This window comes from Oncorhynchus kisutch, linkage group LG10 (assembly GCF_002021735.2).
Source record: "Oncorhynchus kisutch isolate 150728-3 linkage group LG10, Okis_V2, whole genome shotgun sequence".
NCBI classification, from domain to species: Eukaryota; Metazoa; Chordata; class Actinopteri; order Salmoniformes; family Salmonidae; genus Oncorhynchus; species Oncorhynchus kisutch.
In genome coordinates, this window is record NC_034183.2 from 44194829 (window position 1) to 44221215 (window position 26387).

Consider the following 26387-nt stretch of genomic DNA (forward strand, 5'->3'; position numbering starts at 1 on the left):
AACTTTGTGGCAAAAGTTTGGGGAAGGCCCTTCCGTGTTTCAACGGGCAAAGTCCATGTATAAATGGTTTGTCAAGATTTGTATGGGAGAACTTGACTGGCCTGAACAGAGCCATGACCTCAACCCCACCAAACACCTTTGGGATGAATTGGAGCGTCAACTGCGAGCCAGGCCAAATCGCCCAACATCAGTGCCCGACCTCACTAATGCTCTTGTAGCTGAATGGAAGCAAGTCCCCTCAGCAATGTTCCAATATCTAGTGGAAAGCCTTCCCAGAGGAGAGGAGGCTGTTATAGCAGCAAAGGAGGGACCAACTCCATATTCATGCCCATGATTTTGGAATGAGATGTTTGATGAGCAGGGGTCCAAATACCATTGGTTATTCATTGTAACTTTCCTCTGCAGAACAGAGTGGAATCAGTCTTCTTTCTGTACAACAGATTCACTTATTTTCCAGACTATTGCCAGTTTTCAAATGTTCATGTTGTTATTAATTTCCTCTTTTTCCCTGTTTTACAGAATACAGTCAGTTTGAAGCCAAAATTCATGATCTTCGGGAGCAGATGATGAACAGTAGAATCAGCTCAGGCTCTGGCTCTCTACGGCCCAGCCAGAAAAGAACGCTCTACGTCAGGTAATTACTACTCTATAAAACCTTTATAATTTCTTTGTCAGGTACAACTACTTGATAAACCCTTATGATCACATCTATGACTTCATCTGTTAATGTCCTTCTCTTCATCTGCACTGATCCAACAAGATGACGCTGCAGTGGAGAGCAGCGGTTTTACGGGCTCCTGACCAATTCTTCTTTTTTGCGTGTTTTTTTTATGCTGATCTTAACTTTTTTTGTACAAAATGTCTCCGCTATCATTTCCTATGACCGAAAGCCGCTTCTGGAAATCAGAACAGCCTCGATCACTAACCTCAATTTGGATGACAAGTTCTCCTTCAACGAGTCCGCAGCTCTGGACGTTCTGCATATTCCAGACCAGGCCCTAATCCCCAGGATTCGAAAGAGGAAGCGACGGCACAAAAGAGGCAGACGAGCCGGCATCCTGACGAGACTACGTTGGCGAGCAAATAAGCCGCCTCTTCCCTCCATTCTGTTAGTGAAAAAAAAAACTGGACGAGTTCCGTTCAACACTATCCTATCAGCAGGACCAAAGAACTGTAATATTCTCTGTTTAACGGCTGAACAAGGACATCGATAATATACATCTCACTGGCTTTTCGGCAGCTTGAGGGGGGAGGGGTGTGTCTCTTTGTTAACAACAGCTGGTGTGCGATTTCTAATGTTAATCTAATGTTAAGTAAGTCTCAAGTTTTTGCTTGCCTAAATTAGAATACCTCATGATAAGTTAAGGATCATACTATTTACAAAGAGTTTTTGTAAAAAAAAAATCATAGCTGTCTATTTACCACCTCAAACCGATGGTGGTACTAAGACTGCACAGGGCCAATTGTAAAATGACACCCCCAGAAGTGGCACTTTCGTGGCTGGTGATTTTAATGCAGTGAAACTGAAATCCGTTTTACAAACATTTTACCAGCATGTTACCTGCACAACTAGAGGCGACAAAATTGTAGATCACCTTTACTCCACACACAGAAACGCATGCAAGGCTCTCCCTTGCCCTCCCTTTGGAAAATCTGACCATAACTATATCCTCCTGATTCCTGCTTACAAGCAAAAACGAAGTAAGGAAGTGGTCCAACACAAGTTTGTTCATTTGCACAATTTCTCTCGTTCACTTTTGCTGGGGAAATGTCCACACTCACTGAAAATGACATTCGGTAGCTACTAGCTATGCTTGGATAACTTTATGAGCTGAATTTGCCTGTATTTGCAATTAGTTTGTTTTCGCTCATTAGCATTTAGCTAATAGTGTCTATGGGATAACCCTATTAGGTTGTGCTAATTATGTTAGCATTCTGGTCATAGAGGCCTAAGGGGGATTTTTGGTGCCCCCTTGTGTGCTATGCCGGTAATCCCGTACATCCCCAGATGAGAGAAGGATGGTACGATACTGCCCAAGCCTAATTAGAAGGCAATATCCTCACTGAGCTAAAGGCTTGAGCTGCTGCTTTCAAGGACCAGGACACTATTCTGGACACTTTAAAATTCCCCTACGACCTCCGCCAGCCATAAAACAGGCAAAGCATCAATACAGGACTAAAATCGAATCCTACTGCGCCGGCTCTGACACTCATCGCATGTGGCAAGGTTTGCAAACTATCACAGATTACAAAGGGAAACTCAGCCGTGAACTGCCCGAGCCTACCAGACAAGCTAAATTACTTTTATGCTCGCTTCAAGGTAAGCAACACTGAACCATGCAAGAGAGCACCAGCTGTTCCATATGACTGTGTGATCTCATTCTCCATAGGCGATGTGAGTAAGACCTTAAAACAGGTTAACATTCACAAGGCCGCGGTGCCAGAGGAATTACCAGACACGTACCCAGAGCATGCGCTGACCAGCTAGCAAGTGTCTTCACTGACATTTTTACCTCTCCCTGATCCAGTCTGTAATGTGTTTCAAGTAGACTGCCATAGTCCCTGTGCCCAAGAACGCCAAGGTAACCTGTCTAAATGACTATAACCCTGTAGCCCTTACATCTGTAGTCATGAAATGCTTTGAAAGGCTGGTCATGACTCAACACCATCATCCCACCACACTGGACCCACTCCAATTTGCATACCACCCCAACAGATCCACAGAAGACATAGTGCCCTCCAAGTTCATCACTAAGTAGGACCCTGGGACTAAACACCTCCCTCTGCAACTGGATCCTGGACTTCCAGACAAGCCGCCCCCAGGTGGTAGGCAACAACACATCCGCCATGCTGACACAACACGGGGGCTCGTCAGGGCTGCGAGCTTAGTCCCCCCCTGTATTCTCTGTTCACCCATGACTGCGCACAACTCCAAAACCATCATTAAGTTTGCTGATGACACGACGGTGGTAGGCCTGATCACCGACATAGATGAGACAGCCTATAAGGAGGAGGTCAGTAACGTGCCAAGACAACAACCTCTCCATCAACATCAGTAAGACAAAGGACCTGATCGTGGACTACAGGAAATTGAGGGCAGAGCACGCCTCCATCCACATTGACAGGGCAGTAGTGGAGCGGGTCGAGAGGTTCAAGTTCCTTTTTGTCTGCATCACTAAGGAATTAACACGGTCCACACACACACACAGTCGTGAAGAAGGCAGGACAATGCCTCTTCCCCCTCATGAGGCTGAAAAGATTTTGCATGGGCCCTCAGATCTTCAAAAAGTTATACAGCTGCACCATTGAGAGCATCTTGACTGGCTGCATCACCTCTTGGTATGGCAACTGCTTGGCATCCGACCGCAAGGCGCTACAGAGTGTAGTGTGAATGGCCCAGTACATCACTGGGGCCTAGCTCCCTGCCATCCAGGACCTATGTACCAGGCGGTGTCAGAGGAAGGCCCAAATGATTATCAAAGACTCCCGTCACCCAAATCATGGACTGTTCTCTCTACTACCACACAGCAAAAAATACCGATGCACTAAGCCTGGAACCAACAGGACCCTGAACAGCTTTTACCCCCAAGCCAAAAGACTGCTAAATGGCTAATAACTAAATAGCTGCCGGACTATCTGCATTGCCCCTTTTTGCACTCTTGACTCATCACATACGCTGCTGCTTATGTTTGTTATCTATCCTGTTGCCTAGTCACTTTACCCCTACCTGTATGTACATACTGTATCTACCTAAATGACATCGTACCCCTACACATCAACTTGGTACTGGTACCTTCATGTTGTTCATGGTGCAGTGCAATGTTTTAGTTGGTGATGTTGGTGATGTGGACACCAAGGAACTTGAAACTCTCGACCCGCTCCACTACAGCCTACCACTGTTGTGTCGACAGCAAACTTAATGGTGTTAGAGTCGTGTTTGGCCACACAGTCGTAGGTGAACAGGGAGTACAGGAGGGGACTAAGTATACACCCGAGGGTACCCAGTGTTGAGGATCAGCGTGCCAGACTATAACCCTTACTACCTGGGGGTGGCCCGTCAGGACTCCAGGATCCAGTTGCAGAGGGAGGTGTTTAGTCGCAGGGTCCTTAGCTTAGTGATGAGCTTCGTGGGCACTATGGTGTTGAACGCTGAGCTGTAGTCAATGAACAGAATTCTCACATAGGTATTCCTTTTGTCCAGGTGGAAAAGGGCAGTGTGGAGTGCGATTGAGATTGCGTCATCTGTGGATCAGCACTACAGCACCACACCTCTGCCCATGTATAAAGCTAAGTTATCGTTAGTCATTGTGTATTTATTTATCTTGTTATAATTGTTTCTATTATTTTTCTGTTTTTCTCTCTGCATTGTTGGGAAGGGCCCGTAAAGTAAGCATTTCACTGTTAGACTACACCTGTTGTTTACGAAGCATGTGACAAATAGCATTTGTTTTGATATGAAGGAACTTGACAGGTGAAAAAGCAGACCCCTGATAGACATGCACCATACTGCTTCCATCTGTCTCGTCAGATCAGCAAAGAGGAAGTTACAGAGATGAGCAACTTTAGATTATATGTGCTATATAGAATATATAAAATTGTCTGGAGGCTGTCGTCTATACTCTTTGGGTACTTCGACCACCTCATTTACCTGCATGACGCTATCAATGCACTTTACCACCACTGTGGCTTTCAGTCCGAGAAGGATAGAAAAAGGAAACATTTATTGTCCACAAAATGACATAGTCAATATTCAACCCATGTGGATGGAGCACAGGAGCACTGACCCTGAGATTGATTGAGTCTTCTCTGCAACTCTGTCTGTGTTGACGCAGGCACACGGACAACAATACACACGCACACACTCAGGCCTTTTCACCACCATCTGAAATGATCTGATCTGCTGCACTGTTGATTAATGGCAGAGAACCCATTGTCCTTTAAGTTGACTGGAACCCCGATATGGCTGGTCTTCCTCCATTATTATGCAGATAGCATGATAATACAGACTAGGTGTATCATGGCTAGTTTGACTGGGCCATTCAGGCCTTATCTGCATCTGCCCAGCCTGTCTCCTGTACACAGCAGGCCCAGGAGAAGGGAGAATGTCACTGTTACATGCCCTACCCTGGTCCACAGGGAGAACAGTGGTGTATAAGGACCAGAGATAGAGAATGACACCCAGATCTTTAACCTTGTGTCACAATAAGACATTAAATCAGCTGTCACAAGACCTTTATCGCACAGACTCAGGCAAAGCCGTGTGTCTCCAAACACTCATTTTATATGAGTAGTAATTTTGGACATGGAGTTAAAATATCATTGTGGAGTAAGCAGATCCAATCTGTTGTAACATTGTGTATTTCCGGTGTTATACAGTACATAATGCACAAAATTGTTTACTGCAAGAAGCCACACTGAATTTCTTCAACAGTATGTACACAGCATACCACATTTTGTACCCTACCCTGTCTTTGCCAGTGGGCTCTGATGCAGTCTTAAGTTATCTCTTGTGTGTTCAACAGTGCACACTTGAACAGTTTCATCCTCCCCTGGGTGCTAGCCAGTGCACACTGATGCACTCCTCCCGCACTCTTGACCTCTCTGGAGCACATGTGCAGTCTTATTATTGGCCCTGAGAGGGCTGGAGGTTGACTCATTGACCCAGACCGTACTGTAGTGAAGACTTCACAGTTTTCTCCCAACCTGAGGAGCTCCTGTCAATCAGACCCACATGACCTGCTCTACTGGAGGAGAGTTTAGGGGTTAGAGGTCAGGGACAATGAAGCGTCCTGGGACTACAGTATATACTGGTTAAAACAAACTGGCTCCAGACTAGAGAAACTCTGATGTGACAGCAGTCGTTATACCTGCAGTACAAACATACACTCTGGAAATGCATTTGATTTGATTATATACAGTTGAATTCACCAGATACAGTAATCATTATTCCTATTTGCCAAAGCGAATGCACATCTATGAATCAGAATGTTGACGGTGTATTGTCGAGAATCTTGGTTTGGCCGAGGTTTGTTTGAAAACAGAGCAGTGGTACCAAACAGGAGATCAGCAGACTGGGTGTGACATATTGGGGCTTAGTGAGGCCCCTGGGCAGTAGGCAGCAGGCTGAGAAGAACTGTGGAGAGGACAGATGAAGAGACTGGCCATGACATCAGCGCTGTGTTAGGCCACTATAACCTTTACAAAGAGGAAATGTCTTGTGCTTGCTGGAGCAGGGCATTGGAAGGGCAGTGTGTTGAGTGTTCAGTGTGTGTGAGTGTTGGGCTGCCCTTTGGGTTCAGAGCTGGCAGCACTTGATTTGAAGGTCTGCTTACAAAGACGATTGTGACATGGCTTTTCAGTGGTGTCAGTTTCACTCAATGCGATGGTTTTGGTACGCATGCACTCCATAAAAGGCCTCGCTCACAGTATGCCGGAGAAGGATATATAGAGGGATACGTGGAGAAGGATGTAGTCCCAGTGGTTTTGATTCCCAGTTTCCCGAACAGGATTAGTCTCTGCTGGTGGATCTTTAGGAGATTGAAACCGGAACCAGTCCCTAAAACCCTCCTCCTTACTTTTGTATTGATATATACTTCCAGAAACAGAATATCTACTGCATTATGGAAATCCAAGCTTTGCAGAATTATCTCCTTTACAGCCGTCTAGAACTGCATGCAGGAAGTCATAACACAGACGGACAACAGATGACATGCAGAGAATGGCTAGCATTCCACTGCTCAAACATCTACCCTGAGTTCTAAGTTATTGTGGGTTTTATTAACAACACCTCCCACTCCACATTAGAATAGCTCAATCAGTGATCCGTTTAGCTAGAACTATAGCTATAGTATCCCCTAGGGGCAGCCCTAAATTATACTCAAGGGGCTGTGGTTCCCACAGGGCTCTACAAAGGTCAGGATTAGCAAAAAATGACCGCAGGATGATTTTGGCCAATTTGCCATCAGGCAGCCCTGTGGATCTGGTGTATTGTAGCTTTTAGCATCCTCTCGAATTTGTGCTGCCTTCCATCTCATTACAGCAGAGGAGAATCCATTCTCTCTACTATTATCCGGACATTTCACATTCTTAAAATAAAGTGGTGATCCTAACTGACCTAAGACAGGGAATTTTTACTAGGATTAAATGTCAGGAATTGTGAAAAACTGAGTTTAAATGTATTTGGCTAAGGTGTATGTAAACTTCCGACTTCAACTTTACCTGTCTCAAGACATTTATTTTGCACAGAGTGCAAGTGTTTGCGCTCAGTACAAAGGAGTGACACACTTGAGAAATTCTTATTATCAGACTAAAACTTCTTCAGGCTAGGGTCTATTTTTCTCCACTTCCTGTCTGACTGACGTGCCCAAAGTAAACTGCCTGTTACTCGGGCCCAGAAGCCAGGATATGCATATAATTGGTACCATTGGATGGAAAACACTTGTTTTTAGAAAGTTTGTAGAAATATTAAAATAATGTATGAGACTATAACACAATAGATATGTTAGGAGAAAACCAGATTTTTTATTTTTTTTGAGAGCCCATGCTCTTACCAGAGTTTTTTTGAGAGAGAGAGCCCATGCTCTTACAATGGAAAGTATATAGGGGCATTCTAGCTCTCAGGATGCAATTCCTATGGCTTCCACTAGATGTCAACCGTCTTTGTTCAACGTTTCAGGCTTGTTTCTTCCCAAATGAGGAAGAATTTTGAGTTTTAGTACTGGGATACAGACTTGGAAATCAGTCTGTGCGTGCACAACGAAGAGGATGCACACCTGCTAATATTGTTTTCCTATTGAACATACTTCTTTCCGTATGAAATAATATAGTTTAATTACATTTTTTGGTACCTGAGGATTAGATAGAAACGTATTTTGACTTGCTTTAACAAAGTTTAGCGGTAGCTTTTTGGATTCCTTTCTCTGCATGTTGAATGAGTGAATTACTCAAATCGATGGCATCAACTAAAATGACTTTTTGGGATATAAAGTAGGATGTTATCTAACAAAACGACACAACATATTTTAGCTGGGACCCTTTGGATTGCAAATCAGAGAGATTTTCAAAAAGTGAATATTTAAATCTCTATTTGTGATTTTATGAAGCCTGTGCCGGTGGAAAAATATGTTGATGTGGAGCGCTGTCCTGAAACAATCGCATGGCATGCTATCGCTGTAAAGCCTATTATAAATCAGACAATGCAGTTAGATGAAGAAGAATTTAAGCTTTAAACCGATTTAAGACACTTGTATGTACCTAAATGTTTAATATCCATAATTTTTATGTTTATTTATTTGAATTGCGCGCCCTCCAATTTCACCGGAAGTTGTCGTCTAGCCCTAAGAAGTACATTAAAATTATGTAACATTGGCAGGCACATTACTGGTTATTGCTGCTCGTTGTTCTCAGTGCTCGATTATTTAATTTGTTTTTAACCTGCCATGCATATCTTTAATAAATACAAATATTATACCATAATTTAATTACGGCTGTTACTATAGGATTATTACACTAGAAAAACACTGTACATTACAGTAAGTGTGATTGCTTCTGTTTTTCCTACAGTACCTAGACTATGTGGACCTGTAGTAGACAACCTGTTTTTCCTCTTTTAGTATCCTAGTATTCCCATTTCTCAGTGCTGGAGTACAGCCCTGTTTTATTGATGGAGGAAAGGCATGGGGATGATGCAGCCTGGACACTAGGGGATGGCTGTTACTTCAGCTCCAGTTCCTAAGCAGGCAGGCAGACACACACACACACACACACACACACACACACACACACACACACACACACACGTTCGTGCCCTACTCAACATCCTGGATCTCTGTGGGCTGATTTGTCTCAGGAAAGCCACGGTTGCTTAGTCAGAACACACACAATGTAAAGGTTATGCGGTTGGAAAATCTCTCCTGAGCTGTCTATAGTGTGCTGCATATGTTTATTATTGCATCTATTCAGATATGGATCACATATTCCATGCACACCTGCTCAGTGCTCAGTCATTGATCTGTATCTGTATCTCTTTCCATCCATATTTATCATACTTCTTCCGTCTCTCGTAGACAAAAAATAGTAGCTACAGACTCTCTGACCAGGGCTTTTTGGACCTGTAAAACAATCACATTTTTGCTAACTTTAACAGCCGACTAATTAGCTTGCTGCCAGTTCTTAGCAAACTTATGGAAGTTATTGTGTTTGACCAGATACAATGCTATTTCTTTGTGAATAATTTAAGAACTGACTTTCAATCATGCTTATAGGGAAGGACACTCAGCATGTACTGCACTGACACAAATTACATAATTGGCTGAAAGAAATTGACAAGATTGTGGAAGCTGTATTGTTAAATTTAATTTAGTTACATTTAATTTAGTTACATTTCAGTGCAGCCTTTGATATTATTGACCATATTTGTTATTGAAAAAAAAAGTGTTGTGGCTTTATGTGGGAACTCCTTCAAGACTGTTGGTAAAGTGTGCAAAGCTGTCAAGGCAATTGGTGACTACTTTGACTACTTTGAAGAATCTCAAATATAACTTATTTTGATTTGTTTAGCACTTTTTTGGTTACTACATGATTCCATATGTGTTATTTCATAGTTTGGATGTCTTTGCTATTATTCTGCTGTGTAGAAAATAGTAAAAAATAAAGAAAACCCTGGAATGAGTAGGTGTGTCCAAACGTTTGACTGGTACTGTATATATACATGTATTTTACATTTAAGTTCAATAGAAATTCAAATGAAATTGTATTTCATCTTTTCAATAATTTGAATGATCTTCTGTTTTTATTTCTTCAGTTTTTGTACTGAAGAGAAAAAATATCCAATCATGATTTTTCTTTGGCGGTCTCTGGGTCTAAAAAAAAATGTAGTGAGCTCAGTCAACCATTGGCTAGGCCTTCAGAAGGTAGACAGGAGGCCTCTGCCATTCAACTGTATTAAAGTAGAATTTTGGAGTGACCAATCACATTTTTACTTGGAATAGGTGGAACCTAGCCTGGGTACCAGTCACTTTAGCTAATTTGTACTCCATGTCATATTCAAATATGAACATTATATCATTAATGAGCAAGGAGAACAGAGGATTTTATCCTGATTCGATCACCCTCACAGCTATCACAACAATTATGCAAATATTGGACTATCACTTTTTTTCTCCATAGAAGAGGTGTTTTATGTTTGTCCAGATGAAACCAGTCTTTCAAAAGTTGCGAGCTCATGTCTAAATTCTCAAACTAAATATATACTGCAATTCCAACCATAAAATGTCTAAGTCTCAAAATGTCTTAGCCTAAAAATACAACAACTTGCCTAGCTAAATAGTAATTCTATTTTCGAGGCTCCACGTGTTGTCGTGGAAAATATTAAGTTATTTCCAACAACCAATGAACAACTCCGCCCTAAATCCAGTGCATATTGAATGTTGAGATTGCCGAAAGTCCAGTCTCTCTGGCAATGACAAGGAGTGGCAAGGAGTGGAATATTAGCTAAAGAGACTGGTACTCAGAATAAGGCAGGGACCATAGCTTAGTGTGTGGCACCGTTCTTCTGGAAGGTCTAGATATGTCACAGACAAGCCTAGTTTTCCCATGCTTTTGTTGTAGTGTAGGGTTCCCCAACAATATTACCCCCCCCCCCCCAAGCCCCTCAAATTAATTAGGAATAATATTATAATATTATAATAAAAAATCAAGGACCCGAGATGCAAAAACTCACAAATGCAATGTCTCAAGAAGGATGTTACACTACCTAAATAACTTCATGAGGAGAGAGAATGCAGGAGACAGTCAACTAATAAAGCAAGTAGCGGACCATTTTGTGGTGCTGAAATGTAAAGCTGTAACTGCAGTGCAATCAATAGGAGGGGAACAGCGCCTGGTGCTGAAAATATAGCTAACTTGTTATGCAAGTCTTCCACAGCAACAGATGGAGAAAACCTACACCAGAGTAATTCATTTTAACAATAATCTTCATTTTAATTTGACTTTACAAAACAACAAGAGGGCTTAATTGGAGTCTATTTCTTCTGATCCTAGGCCTATATAAAATAACTTAACTGGCTGAGGTAGGCTGAGGCTTTACAGCATATTTCACAATAACAAAATATATGGCCTAATAGAAGTCAGATTTTTTTTATTAGGCCTGCTTACAGTTGCAACTGGCCAAAAATGTAGCATCCTACATAAAACAATCATTTAAAGAAAAAAAAGGTGATGTCTGTATCGGGATCGCCTGCTTCTTTAATGACAGAACAGAACAGCTTGAGACCTAAATATCCATAGATAAGCACTCACAATAATGTTAGTATTTACTAAATACAGTCACATAGGCCACTAAGTGACTTACTCAATGGGAAAAGTTTATTTTCTCCTCGGACACGATCTTGTGGATGTCGCATGAGATGGGTGTGATTTTGATGCGCAGGCTGTCCTCGATTGAAAGCCGGTTCCTGTCTTGAGTCTATTGTGTTCATAGAGGAAAATGAGTACTTACAGGTGTAAGTCGATCCTAACATTGTTAGCACATACTGTATAATGCAAGTTCCTTTATTGTGCTGTAGTCTTCTGAGAATTACACCCAAAACGCACACAAGGATTCGGCACTCCTGAGCTCATCCTTGATTTGGCTCGATGTCTGGAATTCAATCAGCTGAGATTGAATTGCAGTCTCATCCAGCGAGGGTATCATTTTCTTAGCAAGGGAGGAGAATTCTCCACCTGGGTGGACTGTGAGAGGTTCACGTACAAAAGCAATGATATCCTTGGGCATGTAGTAGTCTTCAGATCTGGTGGAGAAGTTGTGCCTCAGCTGCTTGATGAAATCTTCCATCAGCTCTGTGACAATGCTGCGGCCTGGTCCCTCTGCCTGTCATTTCTTCAGTTTGCTGAAGTGCAGTAGCCTTCCAGATGGCAAGTCCAAATCAAACAACTCAGGCTTCCTCGTAATGGCCTCAAATTTTTCCACCATGTCCACGACTGTTTTCACTCTTCCTTGTAACTGGAGATTTAACCCGTTTAAGTGACCGAATATGTCAGCCAAAAAAAGCAGTGTTTGTAGCTTGCAGTTAACTCTTCAATGATTTCTGCGTCGAGCCTGTCTGGGGCGGGAAGGCCACTTTGAAAGTTCCATGGTTAGATTTATAATGACGTCTGAGATTGAATCCCTTGCAAACGGCGACATTTTCATTGCAAATAAGACACACTGGCTTGGCATTGGGAATTGATGGTAAGATGAACGCATATTTCTCTGTACATTCTTCCCTGAAACATTAGAGTGTCTAGTTTGAGAAACAGACGCCTCACAAGTCTTCAACTGGCAGCTTCATTAAATAGTATGCGCAACACGCCAGTCTCAACGTCAACAGTGAAGAGGGGACTTCGGGATGCTGGCCTCCCAGCATACCCCAGTGTCCCGAGAACCCCGCAGGGAGACGGGAAAACATGCTGGTAAGACAAGACAAAATGGCAACAGACAGAGTACACAGGTTTAAATTCACTGGGGATAATGAGGAAGATGGGTGACACCTGGAGGGGGTGGAGACAAGCACAAAGACATGTGGAACAGATCAAGGTGTGACACTTTTTTAACATCACATGCAACCAAACAAGTCCTGCAAGCTCTGTTTTTGCCACATCTTGAGTATTGCCTAGTTGTATGGCCAGGTGTGGAAATAAAGACAGAGAAAAGCTGCAGCTGGCCCAGAACAGAGCAGCATGTCTGGGCCTCAAATGTACACAGTGGGACAATGTCAATAACATGCATGTCAGTCTCTACTGGTTCGGAATGGAGGAGAGATTGACAGCATCACTGCTGGTCTTTGTAAGAAGTATTAATGTGCTGAATTGTCTGTTCAACCAGTTAACCTTTTACTGCAGTGGGCTAAATTAGGGTCACACAGTGTGTGTTTCTTGGTAGTCTTAAACAAATCTACTTTGAAACAAAAGTGTACACCTCACTCACTGTTATGGGCTTAAAAAAGAAGACACATGTACCATGTCAGATATAGAGTTGAAATGTATTCAATGGAGTTTGCATTCCAATATACCCATCACAGAGACTGAAATCTAGCAAAACCGTTTGACATGGAAAAACCGGATTTTCAGCAGTTTTTTCGTAATGTTGATTAATTATTCAATTATGGAAAATATAACATTCCACCCATGAGGCTACTAGAAGGTGATTTGGTCATTTGACTGTAGGAAAGGGGTATCACACAGCTGAAAAGCCCATACATACCCCACAAGACAAACAATCAGGGGTCTTTTCACAGTCCCAAGTCCAGAAAAGAGGCTGGGAGACGCACAGAACTGTATAGAGCAATGACTACATGGAATTCTCTTCTACCTCAGATAATTCAGGTAAGCAATACATCAGTTTTAAAAACAGATAAAACACCACCTCAAAGAGCAACACGGACTGTGAAGACACACACACACACATTACTCTGAGTATTTTTCATTTGTTATTTTTCTTTATTTTAAATAGTCGTATTGTTCTTTAGTCGTAGTGTTCTTAGTTTACATTTGTGTTGCTGTTTCCTGTCCATTAGTGTTCTGTATTTCGTCATGTTCAATGTTTTGTTTGGATCCCAGGAAGAATAGCTGCTACTTCTTCAACAGCTAATGGGGACCCGAATAAAAATCATAAAATCATCACTCAACGTCGGGTGTAAAATCATGCTCACTCACTTTGACTTCCCTTCCCTGTGTGTTGTATATATATTTAAATATAAAAAATACCTACACTCACCTGATGCAGACAGTTTCTTATGAAGCTTCATGCAATCCTTGTCTTAAACACAAGGCTCCTCCTTGACTAATACAGTGCCTTGCAAAAGTATTCACCCCCTTGGTGTTTTTCGTATTTTGTTGTATTACAACCTGTAATTTAAACTTATTTTTATTTGGATTTTATGTAATGGACATACACAAAATAGTCCAAATTGGTGAAGTGAAATGAAAATGAAAAGTGCAAAGAAATATTTTACTGAAAAGTGGTGCGTGTATATGTATTCACCCCCTTTGCTATGAAGTCCCTAAATAAGATCTGGTGCAACCAATTACTTTCAGAATTCACATAATTGGTTAAATAAAGTCCACCTGTCTGCAATCTAATTGTCACATGATCTGTCACATGATCTCATCATATATACACCTGTTCTGAAAGGCCCTAGAGTATGTAACATCACTAAGCAAGGGGCACCACCAAGCAAGCGACACTATGAAGACCAAGGAGCTCGCCAAACAGGTCAGGGACAAAGTTATGGATAAGTACAGATCAGGGTTGGGTTATAAAAAAAATATCCAAAACTTTGAACATCCCAAGGAGCACCATTACATCCATTATTAAAAAATTGAAAGAATATGGCACCACAACAAACCTACCAAGAGTGGGCCGCCCACCAAAACTCACAGACCAGGCAAGGAGGGCATTAGTCAGAGAGGCAACAAAGCGACCAAAGATAACCCTGAAGGAACTGCAAAGCTCCACAGCAGAGAGGGAAGTATCTGTCCATAGAACCACTTTAAGCCATACACTCCACAGAGCACAGAAGTGTGGTCAGAAAAAAGCCATTGCTTAAAGAAAAAAATAAGCAAACACGTTTGTCATTCGCCAAAAGGCATGTGGTTGACTCCCAAAACATATGGAAGAAGGTATTCTGGTCAGGTGAGACTAAAATTGAGTTTAGCCATCAAGGAAAATGCTATGTCTGGCACAAACCCAACTCCTCTCATCACCCCGAGAACAACATCCCCAAAGTGAAGCATGGTGGTGGCAGCATCATTCTGTGGGGATGTATTTCATTGGCAGGGAGTGGGAAACTGGTCAGAATTGAAGGAATGATGGATGGTGCTAAATACAGGGAAGTTCTTGAGGGAAACCTGTTTCAGTCTTCCAGAGATTTGAGAGGGGATGGAGGTTCACCTCCCAGCAGGACAATGACCCTAAGCATACTGCTAAAGCATCACTTGAGTGGTTTAAGGGGACACATTTAAATGTCTTGGAATGGCCTAGTCAAAGCCCAGATCTTAATCCAATTGAGAATCTGTGGTATGACTTAGATTGCTGTACACCAGCGGAACCCATCCAACTTGAAGGAGCTGGAGCAGTTTTGCCTTGAAGAATGGGCAAAAATCCCAGTGGCCAGATGTGCCAAGCTTATGGAGAGATACCCCAAGAGACTTGCAGTTGTAATTGCTGCAAAATGTGGCATTGGCATTGGGGGGATGAATAGTTATGCACGCTCAAGTTCAGATTTTTTTTTGTCTTATTTCTTGTTTGTTTCACACAAAATATTTTGCATCTACAAAGTGGTAGGCATGATGTGTAAATGAAATGATACAAACCCCCCAAAAAATCTATTTTTATTCCAGCTTGTAAGGCAACAAAATAGGACAAATGCCAAAGGGGGTGAATACTTTCGCAAGCCACTGTAGCTCCCTAATAATGTGAAAAATGTATTTTATACAGTACTGTGATTTTTCTCTCTCTGCAGGGTCGATTTGACTATGCCAAGACAAACGAGACAGTTCCACCCTCATCTATTGTAGTTGTTTGTCTGCAGGGCGTTGTTTGATGTAATGTTGGTTCTCCTCCAGGGCCCTGTTTGACTATAACAGGACAAAGGACTCTGGGCTGCCCAGCCAGGGGCTTAACTTCCACTTTGGAGACATCCTTCACGTGGTGAACGCCTCCGATGACGAGTGGTGGCAGGCGAGGCACATGACCCACGAAGAAGAGGTAGATGAGGTCGGAGTCATCCCCAGCAGGAGGAGGTGAGGGGTCAGGGTTGCTCAGGTTAGAAGCTGCCGACAGGCACAGATCTAGGGATGGGTAACATGCCGGTCCCTGATCAACACTAGACTTCTCAAACTTAAATCTTATTTTAGTTTGAATTAGTAGGCATCTTGTCAGTTAGCATGGCATTACTTTAAATAAGCCCTCTTACTCACCAGACTCAGCCGTTTGGGGAATTCAGTTTTAAAACCCTATTGCATGTCCTGTGCTTGCTCAAAGTGCTCAGTGTATGCGTGTGCGTGTCAGCACAGCCCAGTGCTGGTCTTATCCCTGGACACAGCATGGTGCCACTGCAACTGGCAATGCACCGTAAAGCCATTATGGGGGCAGAGAGTATGTTAACATACAACCACTATTTTTTTTGTTTAGCCAAGAATTGTACTGGGGGGTTTTACAAGTCTTTCAATTAAAAATAAAAAAAAGGTCCAGAAACAAACACACCTATTAGCCTTACACTTCCTATGTTAAATCAGATGTTTCATTATAGACTTGAGTCTCTCTTTGTATTTCTCTCTTACTCTGTCACGCTTCACCTCTATTTCCTCCCTCTGTCGCTCTCACCTGGAAGTGAGGAGTGATGGACAGATAATTGACTTGTCACCTGACTCTGTTTCATCTGTCTCCTTGGAAGCTGGATATGATGAGATGGCAGCAGTTGCAGGGTGTTTTGTAGAAAGTTGAATATCATGAGAGTGGGAGTCTATGTCAAAGCATGAGTCATTGTGAGGATAGGCCAACAGGATTGTAGATTCATACGATACGGTTGCAGTGTGAGCCTATTTACCTTGAGCATGGCAATGTAAAACTGTTTCCGATACTTGCTATTGTAAAGGAAATTAAGATGAATATAACCTGTAAAAAAAAATATATATATAAAAGAAAAGAGAGCCCTAGCAGACATTGAACATCCGTGCTTTGGAGAGTAGCGTGTGGCAGCTGTTAACCCACGTGAAGGCTTAAAGGAAAGCTGTGCTACACTAGCTGTTGAGGGCAGAGCAGAAGACAGTTAGCTTTTCTTATCTAGAGCTCTGAGTTCTTTTACTCTTCTCCCTCCTGCTCTCCAAGGCGTTGACACATTCTCCGGTGATATCCTCGTTTAATAAAGGGAACTAGGAAGTAGGAGGGAAATTATTTACATTCTAAACTTAAGCTTTATAGAGCTCTGTAGAATTGCCTTGTAGGATGAAATAAACAAAGAAAAGGCCATGCAAAGAGTCTCATTGTTTTCTAAACGTCTTTAAGAACGATTTTGGATTCTGGAAATATTTCCTTCGGGTGTCTCATTTAAGTGAAATGAAAATGTAGCAGGGACTTAATTACTGGTGGATAAAGTCTCTTCGGGTGCTGTGTTGTAATGTTGCGTCCAAGGCTCACTTAGCGGGAAATAAAAAAGGTTGCCCTCATGGCAACTCTTTTTATTCTTCTGATTACTGAATCACCCCTTTCCTCTCTACTCATCAATCTCAGCAGGGTACTGTGAAAGTTACTATAGAGATGGAACCCGGGATTTGAGTCTTCACACACAAGCAATATCCCGTTTCAAGGCACGATTATGTTAAATGTTTCATCAGTGACCCCATGGGTGTAGCCCTCACTCCCTCGCTTCTCAGCCCCTCTCTCTCTCTTCTCTCCTGCAGGGTAGACAGAGCGCGGTTAAAGACTGTCAAATTCAATGCCAGGTCTCAAGACAAAGGGGTGAGTTGATCTCTGTTGCATTATCAGTGTTGTTATTGAAATATTGTTTACAATGTAGCAGACGGGGGGCCGGGCTGGCCCACAAGTGACGAAAGTGTGAAGTAGCACAAGCTTAGACCAAGATGGACCTTTCTCCAAGGAAACAACCCAGGACTTTTATTCAGGAAATGAAACAGAATGCTCCACAGAGCTGGGTAACAATAAAACCAAACCAAAAACCTAGCTCCTCTTTGAGCCAGGTTAAACAGCCACCTCCCAACCTCCAAGCTAATGATATTCAGGTGTGTGTAATTAAGCTCTTACCCTTCAGGGCCATCCTCTATTCTGGCAAGCAGATGTAGCCAACGAGCAGGAATATACCGGCCATCACACACCCGCACTCTCACTCCATCATAACAATAACATACTCTTCAAGATAGTTAGGTTTGGAAACATTTTTAAGTTAGTATAAGGTTTGTTAAAATCCATAAACACTTCAGTAAATATGGTCCTAAAACTAAATCTCACATCATTACAAACTTCATCCCATCTAATATTATCCCAGGTGTTGTTCAGAGCAGCATAATGATATCTCCATTCCTTCCCTATATAGATCTAATTAATATGTTACCTGCTCAGAAACCATAGTCTAGTCACAGTTCGGGGGAAAATCACTATCATCAGAAAGAACACTGCCCTCTCAAAACTGAACATGCAAGTATTCTTCTGACTTAATTTTGTATGTTTTTAATATGGGCAGAGTACTAAACTTGAGATACACACAGATTTCAAGTCAGCGTTCTATCCATCATTTTTGTATAATTTACATTTTATTTCACCTTTATTTAACCAGGTAGGCTAGTTGAGAACAAGTTCTCATTTGCAACTGCGACCTGGCCAAGATAAAGCATAGCAGTGTGAACAGACAACAACACAGAGTTACACATGGAGTAAACAATAAACAATAAACAAGTCAATAACATAGTAGAAAAAAAAGAATCTATATATATTGTGTGCAAAAGGCATGAGGAGGTAGGCAATAAATAGGCCATAGGAGTGAATAATTACAATTTAGCAGATTAACACTGGAGTGATAAATGATCAGATGAACATGTGCAGGTAGAGATACTGGTGTGCAAAAGAGCAGAAAAGTAAATCAAATTAAAACAGTATAGGGATGAGGTAGGTAAATTGGGTGGGCTATATACCGATGGACTATGTACAGCTGCAGCGATCGGTTAGCTGCTCAGATAGCAGATGTTTAAAGTTGGTGAGGGAGATAAAAGTCTCCAACTTCAGTGATTTTTGCCATTCGTTCCAGTTGCAGGCACCAGAGAACTGGAAGGAAAGGCGGCCAAATTAGGTTTTGGCTTTAGGGATGATCAGTGAGATACACCTGCTGGAGCGCGAGCTACGGGTGGGTGTTGCCATCGTGACCAGTGAACTGAGATAAGGCGGAGCATTACCTAACATAGACTTGTAGATGATCTGGAGCCAGTGGGTCTGGCGACGAACATGTAGCGAGGGCCAGCCGACTAGAGCATACAGGTCGCAGTGGTGGGTGGTATAAGGTGCTTTAGTAACAAAACGGATGGCGTGAGTGAAAGAGGCTTTGTTGCGAAATAGAAAGCCGACTCTAGATTTGATTTTGGAATGGATATGTTTGAAATGAGTCTGGAAGGAGAGTTTGCAGTCTAGCCAGACACCTAGGTACTTATAGATGTCCATATATTCTAGGTCGGAACCATCCAGGGTGGTGATGCTAGTCGGGCGTGCGGGTGCAGGCAGCGAACGGTTGAAAAGCATGCATTTGGTTTTACTAGTGTTTAAGAGCAGTTGGAGGCCACGGAAGGAGTGTTGTATGGCATTGAAGCTCGTTTGGAGGTTAGATAGCACAGTGTCCAAGGAAGGGCCAGAAGTATACAGAATGGTGTCGTCTGCGTAGAGGTGGATCAGGGAATCGCCCGCAGCAAGAGCAACATAATTGTTATATACACAGAAAAGAGTCGGCCCGAGAATTGAACCCTGTGGTACCCCCATAGAGACTGCCAGAGGAAGCTATTATTTTCTATCCATATAACCTAAATGAATGTACTAATATCTGACTGTCTGAGGCTGTCTGTGTAAGAGTCTGAGGCTGCATGTCTACCGTGATCACTGTTCAGTTCTCCTAGCCACAACACTTTTGTTATATTTCCCACCTGACTCAGTGAATCTCCCAGAGGAAAACTGTGCTGCATTGAAACAGTGGTGGGTTCCAGCACAAATTCTGTACAGCTCTAATCAGTGCCCAAATTCACAAAGCGTCTCAGAGTAGAATTGCTCATGAAGGATCAGATGTTTTTTCCTATTCATCGTGATCTAAAAAGCAAAACTGATCATAGATCAGCACTCCTACTCTGATTGCTCTAAATTCAGGTGGTGCAAGTGTCAATCGCAGGTAAATTGCACTTTCGCCATATAAAAACTTGGGCACTGGCATTTTCCACCCATTAGGCCAGGTTCGGCAATTTGCCTGTCTAATATCAGCTCGCTTCGCTCTGAGGTGGGAGGGGAGGAAATGTTTGCCCATACATAACCTCACCTCCACCATGGGGCTATCTGTTCACAACATTGACATCAGCAACTGCTCGCCCACACGACGCCATACATCTGCCATCTGCCCGGTACAGTTGAAAATGGGATTCATCCGTGAAAAGCACACTTCTCCAGCATGCCGGTGGTCATCGAAGGTGAGCATTTGCCCACTGAAGTCGGTTCCGATGTCGAACTGCAGTCAGGTCAAGACCCTGGTGAGGTCAACGAGCATGCAGATTTGCTTACCTGAGACGGTTTCTGACAGTTTGTGCAGAAATTCTTCGGTTGTGCAAACTCAGTTTCATCAGTTGTCCGGTGGCTGGTCTCAGACGATTCTGCAGGTGAAGAAGCCGTATGTGGAGGTCCTGGGCTGGCATGGTTATACTTGGTCTGCGGGTGTGAGGCCGGTTGGACGTACTGCCAAATTCTCTAAAATGACGGAGGCGGCTTATGGTAGAGAAATTAACATTCAGTTCTCTGGCAACAGCTCTGGTTGACATTCCTGCAGTCAGCATGCCAGTTGTATGCTCCCTCAACTTGAGACATTTGTGGCATTGTGTTGTGTGACAAAACTGCACATTTTACTGGCCTTTTATTGTCCCCATCACAAGGTGCACCTGTGTAATGATCATGTCGTTTAATTAGCTTCTTGATATGCCACACCTGTTAGATGGATGGATTATCTTGGAAAAGTAGAAATGATCACTAACAGGGATACTAAATTTGTTCTCCAAATTTGAGAGAAATACGCTTTGTGTGTATGGAACATTTCTGGGATCTTTTATTTCAGTTAATGAAACTTTACTTTTACATGTTGCGTTTTATATTTTTGTTCAGTGTACATCACCAATGTTTTATTAAAATATCACCAGCTGATAAACCGTCAACAGACATTCCCCTTTGTTTATATTGGACATTATTTTTATCCAGCTTCTGTGACCGGTTTGGACACATTATGTGCAATGCCCGTTGCATGAAAGGTGTAATTGACTGTAGGAAGCCTGTTTAGCAACATTAACTTTGTCTAGCAACATCATTTTGTCAAATACATCTTCCACTTCACTCTGTTGGACCCAACTGTCAAAATCGTGAGAATTCCGATATCTGTCTGTGGTGCTGAACAATGTTACTTCTAAGCTGATGGTGCCGCAGTAGCCCTGAGACTGTCCCGGGACAGCCGCACAGAACAAATATTAGCCAATTTCCCTTTTAACACTGTCAACATTTCCCTTTACTGTGGCAATTGTGATTGAATCAACGTAATATTAGCCGCTTTAAATGCAACATACCGAAACAAAACCAACTATGCAAGACTCAGTATGCCAAACTATGCAATAGTTTCTGCAACAAAATCGGAGTAGGATTCAAGACTCAGTAGGACTCAGCCCTTACTCTACACAGACCTGTGCAGCAAAACTAATCCGAGCTGCAGTAGGCCTATGTGCAACTAGACTATTGCTATATATGGATCTGTGCCCTTTTACTTTGAACTGGACTGTTAACAGCATGAGCGTTCGTGAGTAGATGTGCGTGATTCAGAGGGGTTGGGTTAAATGCAGAGTACACATTTCAGCCCTTCTGTTTTGAGATCTAAGGGGAGCTGCATGTAGCCACGTGCAAAGTGTGTTCTTATCCTTTGCTAGTTAGTGAGTTATTAGCCCAGTTATAGATTATTTGTAGTCAGCAATAGGGGAGTGATTGCTTCCTACAAGAGCACAATACGCCTACATTTCTAGGCAGCTTTGAAAAGCGAGTCAGGTAAAGAGCTTTCCTTTTGTCTTAAAGGGGCAGATTAGTGTTTTGAGACAGGCTTGAATAAGCTAAGTAGGCAGAGAGTAGCATCATTTGGCTGATTTACTGTAATAATGGTATGGGAATAAAAATGCAGTTTATTTTGTAAAGTGGGGTTTCAAACACAACATTTTCAGTCACTTCCTTGTCTAAAGGACATGTCAAGCATGTTTTTTTTTTAAGTACTATGGAATGTAGGCCTACATTGAACACCACATTGACTGCTACTGCAGGCTGAAAGATAAAACAGCTATTTCCATGTTAAAATGTTATGATGCATTTTCTCTTTTTTGTTGTTGATGGTAGGCCTACATTATGATCAAATAGCCACAGTAGCCTATTTGGACTTAGTTTTAAATAACTTAAAGCTGGTACAGGCTTAGTGTTCACAGTAAATGGAAGTTGCATAGAATTTAATTTGCGCTCAGCAGACCTGAAATTGGAGCGACTACTGTCTAAATCTAAACTAAATTATTTCATACTAAAAGATTTTGTTTACCAAGTAATATTTTTCTTTTCTCAGGTTGGGGGTCAAAATGATTGATACCCCTAAAAATGATCTACATTAATGTGGATGCTACCATGTGGATGATACAAATGATTACGGATAATCCTGAATGATTTGTGGAAGTTACGGAGGTCAAAGATCATACCCCCAAGACATGCTAACCTCCCCTGTTATTGGTAAGAGGTTAGCATGCCTTGGGGGTATGATCTTTGATCTTTGTAGCTAGCTAGGTAAACAATGAATCCCAACACATGATGTAACGTTAGTTAGCGAGTCAGCCAGCTAGCATTAACTAGCTAACAGTACACTTGAACTTGAAATGAAAATACTTTGTCAAAATTAGACGAGTCTTCTGTAAGACATGTAGCTAGCTAAACAATGGACCATAATCACAACTCATGACGTTACTACCCTGCATGAATCTGCAGGTAGCTAACCAACCAGGTTCTATGGCTATAACTAGTCAAGTAAATGTGTGATACGAAGAATAAGATCATACACATAACATTAGCTAGGGACCCAGCCAGCTAATGTTAGCTAGCTAACAGTACACTTGAAATGAAACCACTTTCTGTCAAACTGAAAGTAGCTAGCTAGACTATCTTACCAGTATACATCATAGTTGGATGCGTCTCCTGTCTGATGCCATGCATGGTTGCCCTTAGTTTGACGATGTACTTCAGACTGGTGTTTTCTCCATCTCCTTAGCTATTGTTAGGTTCTTATTTTTCAAATGACTCACAGACACTAGAGAAGCTTTAACCAAGTTTAAACATCCCCAAAGGTTCTGTACAGCTGTGATCAGACAACAAAAGATTTCAGACTTCACAGTTTATACGCATCCCACTTAAGACACTCCCCTTTCTCGCCAATCCTTACATTTTATGATTCTAGAGAAAGCTAATAAAGAGGGTAACAGGATTCCAAACATTTATTACTCTTAAGAGAATCTGTCCTCACCTCCTGACCTCAACCCCTCTTTCATCAAATACACAGATGTCCATCGATCTCCCCTGTATCAACACATCGCTCTCCTCTCCTCCATCAAACACATTCCAAAGCCTTCTTCTTTCTTCTGAGAACCATTAACTTCTAACATAACCCAGTCTCTTTCATTTCATATCATTCCTTTAATATCTCAATGTTCAAAGTTTAGCCGATTCCAACACTATCATACTCGAATTCCACAGATTTTTCAAAACTCGGTCCTCCAGAAATCGGAGAGCATACACAAAAGCTAGCTAACAGTACACTTTAACTTGACATTAGGTTTAAGCAGTTTTACTACGCAGTACATTTTCTTAAAAGCCGCATTCAACACGATTACCTAGACATACTGACCAGCTCAATAGACAGACCAATTCAAACTCATCTATCGGCATGTCCAGCCCAATCATTATCTCAGCCCATCATGGCTAGCGGGATGGTTGTTCACTTTTTCTGTGGCTTAACCAACAAGGCTCGTAATTTAACAATTGTATTTGTATTTACAGATGGCATACAAGTTTGATATAAAGCCACATGAAAGTTCACATGTTCAAGAAGGCATTTCTGCCCCCCCCCAATTTTTTGTAAACATTTTTAAAAATTTGAGTTCAAACGGCTCTCCTATGAAGTGTCATAGGCCTAGTTTCCCGAATCGGGTTACAAATGCATCCAACAAGTTTGTAGAGTCACAAGCTTGTTGCAGTCATTGCATGCTAGAAATATGGGACCAAATACTAAACTTTCGACTACTTTATTTATAAGAATCTTTAGGGCTGTCAAATCACCCCACTCCTCAGCACCCCACTCCTCTGCACACTCCACTCCTCAGCACCCCACTCCTCTGCACCCCACTCCTCTGCACACTCCACTGGCTTCCAGTCGAAGCTCGTATCAAGACCCTGGTGCTTGCCTACGGAGCAGCAAGGGAAACTACAACTTCTTACCTTCAAGCTTTGCTCAAAGCCTACATCCCAACCCGAGCACTCCGTTCTGTCACCTCTGGTCTCTTGGCCCTACCACCCCTACGGGAGGTCTGTGGACTGAGCCTGCGTCTCCAGTAGCTTTGCTCATTGGTTTATCAGTTAGTCAGTTTGACCATTTGGCTTCAGTGCAGCACTGCGGTTGTGCATGACGGTTGAACAGCATGATGTGTTCCAGTAATGAATATCTCTCTTGTGGTTGTGTCTCCTGTTGCTTTGCTCTCTGACGACTACTTCACAGGTCCCTGACAACAAAGCACTGAGTAAGTCACAAGGATTTCACTGTCACACAACCATCTGAAGCTTGTAATAAATTGTATAAATTGTCATTTAAGCCTTAGCTATGACATCCAATGCATTGTCATCAAAATCTCTCTCTGGCACCCAGCCTCTATTTTGACCATCGGCTTAGTTTGATTACATAAAAACATTTATACAAAACAGTGTGCTTTATTTCTATTCCGTTCAAAGCCCAAACAGTACCTCTAAACATACATTGCATCCACGTAACACGACCCAACACTCATATTTCTAACAGATCATCTTGACATCGACCACTGTACACTGATCAGCAATTACACTGTGGTTAGCAATACATTATGACCAGCACACTGAGTCAGTGTGATGTCACTAAATCAATGGTGACTCGTCGGTGGGTATTGTACTGCAGATCATGTATGCTGCTTTAGCATTGTTACAGCAGGCTCCTCAACACTATTGGTATTTGTTTCCCCTTACTCAGCATAGATAGGCCAGTTTAGAGACACATAGTCTGTCGAATAATGTACTGTAGGGGACATAATCGACAGTCCTAACTCCTGTGTAGTCCAGAAGTCTTAACTCTGATGATCCAAAGTTTTAATCTCAAAACTAATATATATATATTTTTTAAGAATATAATATCACAAAACTACAATAATGTGTGTTTGTTACAGAGGTGTCAGAATCACCTTTTTGTTGGGGATCTTTTCTGTTGAAAATATCCCTATTCTACCCCCTTGGCATTGTTAAGACCCTTCAGTATGGTTTCAACCGTAACTTAAAACACGTATTTTTAGTTCACCTTTATTTCTTCACGGTATAATCTTTTACAAGAGACCTGTTCCGAGATAGCCACAGTGTTGGAAGGAAAAACACACATTAGCATGGTGTATGAAGCTCTATGACCTTGACATGGCCATGACATGCACCTTGACGTGATTTGATAGGATGACCTGCTCTGATCAAATTTTAGGATGAAAGAGGAAGGTCTCACAGATTATACCGTCACGCTGCCCTTCACAAAACCTAACTTGAGAGGGTATCGTTTTTAGAAAGTACAATATTCACACCTCCATCTTCAAAACGTTCCTAGCACTGCCCTCTCCTGGAGATCCTGTGTGTCTTCATGTTGTGACCTTGTATTACATGAACTCAATAGACATCAGTGGGAGCCGGCATCTGTATCTACATGTTTCTGTGATGCTGACATTCCCTTTGTTATACTTTCAGAGCATGCAACCTCTAATGCCAGCGATAGTGAAAGTAATTACCATATGTCCTGGTGTCCCTCTCCTTCCCTCCCTCAATCCCTACCTCTGCCGACGGGCTGCCTGTATTCTTTCATTTGTTTTGCATGTCTCCATCGTCTGTTTTATGATCTCTTCTCTTTGTTTGGTCTGAGCAGCATACTCCGAGGATCACACATGTTAGAGTCCCCAAGCTACTTCAGGGATGCATTAGCAGTCGTATTAGGACAGTGGTTCTCAATAAGACTCATGAGACCATAGGCTTACTGGTAAAATTCCCATGCAGGGTTCTTCAGGGTACTCTGGACAGAGCTACTGTAAATGTATTTGGTGGTACAGCAACCAAAAAAGGTTGAGAACCACTGTATTAGGACAGTTACTGGATTGATATGAAAACAATGTAGAGCTTTACCCGTGTATTTGTGTGAGAGGAACAGAGTCTGCTGTTGTGACTATACAGCTCGTGTTCTGCTTTCTCTACTGCAATTAAATACTTTTAAGAAAAGCAAATCTGCTCATGCATATTCACAAGCTTTGTGGCATGCATGCACATTAGCTAC

General features: G+C 42.2%; 1 protein-coding gene across 1 annotated transcript in view; it reads left to right on the plus strand.

Moving 5' to 3' along the window:
- LOC109897228 (discs large homolog 1-like protein) overlaps nucleotides 1-26387 on the plus strand; it is a 221195-nt gene that overhangs the window by 189263 nt on the left and 5545 nt on the right. The window contains exons 12-15 of the mRNA XM_031833735.1: nucleotides 520-634; nucleotides 15604-15780; nucleotides 17440-17497; nucleotides 24561-24582. Of these exons, the coding sequence (XP_031689595.1) occupies nucleotides 520-634; nucleotides 15604-15780; nucleotides 17440-17497; nucleotides 24561-24582 (372 nt within the window). The remainder of the gene's footprint in view (nucleotides 1-519; nucleotides 635-15603; nucleotides 15781-17439; nucleotides 17498-24560; nucleotides 24583-26387) is intronic.